Source organism: Coptis chinensis, chromosome 2 (genome assembly GCF_015680905.1).
Source record: "Coptis chinensis isolate HL-2020 chromosome 2, ASM1568090v1, whole genome shotgun sequence".
Taxonomy (NCBI): Eukaryota; Viridiplantae; Streptophyta; class Magnoliopsida; order Ranunculales; family Ranunculaceae; genus Coptis; species Coptis chinensis.
In genome coordinates, this window is record NC_141457.1 from 18530343 (window position 1) to 18534233 (window position 3891).

General features: G+C 36.7%; 1 protein-coding gene across 1 annotated transcript; it reads left to right on the forward strand.

Annotated features, from left to right (window-relative positions):
- The first annotated feature begins 425 nt into the window (after positions 1-425).
- On the forward strand, positions 426-944 carry LOC147515205 (uncharacterized). Its single transcript, XM_086592825.1, has one exon. It carries the CDS (start codon positions 426-428, stop codon positions 942-944), a length of 519 nt encoding a protein of 172 aa, XP_086448951.1.
- The last annotated feature ends 2947 nt before the right edge of the window (positions 945-3891 follow it).

The window sequence follows — 3891 nt, forward strand, 5'->3', positions numbered from 1 at the left end:
AAGATGTTGGAATCTAGAAACTTGTGAAAGATGGCAGATTCACTGTAAAAAAGGCATTTGAGGCAGTCAGGAGCAAGGAACAAGCTGTGGGGTGGCACCGTATGGTCTGGAATAAATACTTGCACCCTAAGACCGCAAGTACCGTTTGGAAGCTTATTTACAAGGCTGTCCCTAGTGATGATAGGGTCAGGAAGAAAGGAATTCACATGGTATTGAGATGTCGTCTTTGCAAACAAGAGGAGGAGACAGCCAGCCATATCCTATGGGATTTCCCTATCGCTAAGGAGTTATGGGCTTGGCTATTTGGAGTCCACAAGGTAAAGCTAGCCATAAGACTTCAAGGTATCCTTCTTTGAACTCTTAGCCCAATCAGGAAAGAGTTATGGAATACTGCAGCTGCCCACTTGATGTCTCATATTTGGAAGATGAGGAATTGCATATACTTCGAGGACAAGAAGCTAAGCAAGTCGCACATCAAAAATGAAGTCATAAAGGGAGTTTCGGCCTCAGGTAAGGTAGCTTTAGGCTACATGTTCAACACTCCAGATGACTTAGCCATGCTGCATGCCTTCAAAATTAAGGGGAGACCGCGTCCAAGCCGCATACAAGAGATAAGTTGGATTCCTCTAGAATTGGGTACTATGAAAGTGAACACTGATGGCTCCTCCATCGAGAATCCAGGGATTGGTGGCGCGGGCATTGTCTTTCGGAACCATGAGGCCCAAGTACTAGGTGTTCAAGCCTATGGTCTAGGGGTCACCACCAATTTTGATGCGGAGTGTTTTGCAATTGTCTTAGCAGCAGAAGTAGCAATTGGCAAGGGATGGTTACACTTATGGATTAAGAGCGATTCAACCTCAGCGATTAAGGCATTCAGTGGAGGCAACATGCCCTGGTTTCTTAAAGCTCGTTGGGTTAGAGCAACACAAAAGCTTGTGCACTAGCGCCTGTCACATACCTTCCGTGAGGCCAACTTTGGCGCCGATGCTGTTGCAAAGAGAGGATCTTCTTTGATCCAGGGCGAGACTCTTTGGAGCTCGACCAGACCGAGTTACATCAAGGCCATTGAAAGCCTATATAGGCCTTATTACCGGTTTAGCTAGGCTGGATGCATTAACTTAGTCTCTCTATAGTTGTACTCCTTCTCACTCGATGTAACATTCTTTTTTATAAGTAATAAAATATCCCTACTTGCATGCAAAAAAAAATAAAGATTTGTGGTATATGAGCAAGACATACAAATACATCATGCCCAAATTTTCTTATTTTCTACACTATGCATGTTTTTACAAATAAAATTCAAAAAAGTCAAAAATTTCATGTTAGAATAATTACATTCTTTACCTTTTAGATAAACTATATATTTCTCGTTCTATATCTATCAACCCACACTCCAAACTTGTTTGGGGGTGATATATTTTCATAACGAAGAACATAGTACATGTTACTACCATTTTTGCTCATGTTCATATGGTAATCTCTTTATTTTTCTTCATACTTTGAGGAAAAATCATATTTCTGTTTGGGGGTGGTATAATAATATTCTGCAAAAACTAAGCATTTATTATATAACATTCTTATATTAGATAAATTTAGTATATTTCTTTCTTTCTTAAAATATTTCGAAAAGACCAAAAATATTTTTCTGTTTAGTACCGAAAGTCTTGTTTTCCTTATTCTATGATGAATAGCAATAGTGTAAAGATTCGTTCTTTAAACTCAGACTAATATACATACAATAGTTTCTACATCTTTCATGAATGGCATGCATCAACATTTGATTGTATATAGCAGTGAATTTCTGAGACCAAGGTTAGAACAGTTAAGTTCCATATCTTATGAGAATTTAGCCGAAAGCCTCATCTTAATGATTATTGAGTGATGACACAAGGATATCAAGATAGAGAGATAACACGTCCACTTGTTTGATCACCACGCCATATCTTAGGAGAGAATTTAGGCCCTTTTTGGATCGATATAGCCAAATAAATGTTAAAAACCCAAAAAGATAGTTTTTCTCTAGTTACCCCCCTTGAGCCTTCACCAATTTATAAAAACATTTTTATTTCTTTGCCATCAATCCCTGAACCGTTACAACACACACAATAAAAAGCATACCCAGCTGACGAGTTGAGAATTGGATGAACTGTAAAAAGAGAAGAGAAGGCCTTGTACAAAAATAGAATAATTAGAAGCTTCAAAAAGAAAAGAAAGAAAAGATTCAAAAATCGAAATCTCCCAAAAGTTCAAAATCAAAAGGAGTCGAATTCAAAAGAAACAAAAGCAAAGTTAGAACTCTCAAAATTCAAAATCATATGGAGTCACAAAGCCAAAGGGCTAAAGAATGAATCACAATTTCGGAAGCAAAAGAACAAAATGAGGTTCTCCTGAAGACCCAATTTCTCAACTTATCAGAGTTTGTTTTCCCTTCCCTTTATTTCTAAACCACTACCTTAGCCTCGTAATTCCTAAGAAAAGAACTCTAGCTCAACTAGGAATAGGATGGTGTGATAGTATGTGGATATTGTGATCAATCGACCCCGGTTTCCTTGGAAGTCATTCGAGTATGTGAGGAATATAAGTGTCCTCTGCACTTGAGAAAATGAAACTTGAGTGAATCTATCAGGGAGTTGTGATTCCAACACACCAATATGAAGGACGTTTTCCAAAAGTTTTGAAAATAACTCTGTTTTTGCATTGCAACGCTCATGTTCTGCACGCTTATCTTTAGATGATTAAACTACTATATATATATGTTATTCTGAGTTCAAAGGAGCTTTTTTTTATTTATCCGCTATTGAGATGTATAAACCTCTGAGAATAAATAGAGGAAGTTTGTAAGTACCTTGTCTAGAAAACTCTCACGAGGCTTAAGCTCATCCACTAGGGAAGTCCTAGTGGTTTAAGGCCTTGTTGCATATGGTCAATGCAATCGCACTCCGCGAAACGAGACTAGTATAATAAATCACACATTTGTGATCTTAGTATTTTCTCTCTCATCTTTGCTTAAGGACAAAAAAAATGCTGTTTGGGGGTAGTTGATCAGCCCCCAAATGTGCGTTTTATTACCTTTACAATACTTTAATTATACCCTTCTTATGCTTAATGAACATACACCTTATAGCTTTTGCTACCGTTTGCAGGAGGACACAGGCCATTTAGGACGCATATTCCTAATGCATGCATTTTAGCGCAAAAAAAATTGTTATTTACGCTGATTGGGAAGATTCCAGCTTATGAGCAAAAGTGTCGGAAAGTCAAAAGTCAAAGTCAACTATCAAAGTCAAAGACTCAAGGACTCAAAGTTGAAAGCTATGAACTCAGGGACCTAAAGCCAAAATCAAGACTTCAATTGTATGGGCTTTAGGTTAAAGCCCACTAAGCTAAAAGGTTGTTTCTAGAAGGAAGGGTAAAGATGTAAATGGTGTCCTATATAAACCAAAGTTGTAGAGAAAGAACATTACCCTATAGCTAATATTTGGTCATTAGGAGTAGATTAAATGTTTTAATTTAATTTGTTATTTCCTTGTTTTCCATTTTTATGTTCTTCAAGCTTTAGTGTAAACCAAGTCTTTAATCTTTTCAATACAAGTTTTCATTAACATCTTTTCAACACAAATTTTCAATACAAGTCTTCTCTACTTATCTCATATTGATTTAATCCCACAAACACAAGTCATACTCATTTGACAAGTTCAAATGAGTATAACTCTGTGAGTAAGATAATCATCAAAACCAATTTTATTCCATATTTCTCCATTGAATGTGTAATGTGTTTAAGATTTCAACAAGTTTAAGATAAGAACTAGTGTTTCCGCCATTAAAACTTAGGAACAAAAGAGTAAGAGAGACTAGAAAATAGTAGAGAGAGTTTTTTCTATCCATCAAACC

Bases quoted from the DNA above. Each gene is read 5' to 3' on its own strand.
- LOC147515205 (XM_086592825.1), top strand. From the start codon at position 426: ATGAGGAATTGCATATACTTCGAGGACAAGAAGCTAAGCAAGTCGCAC.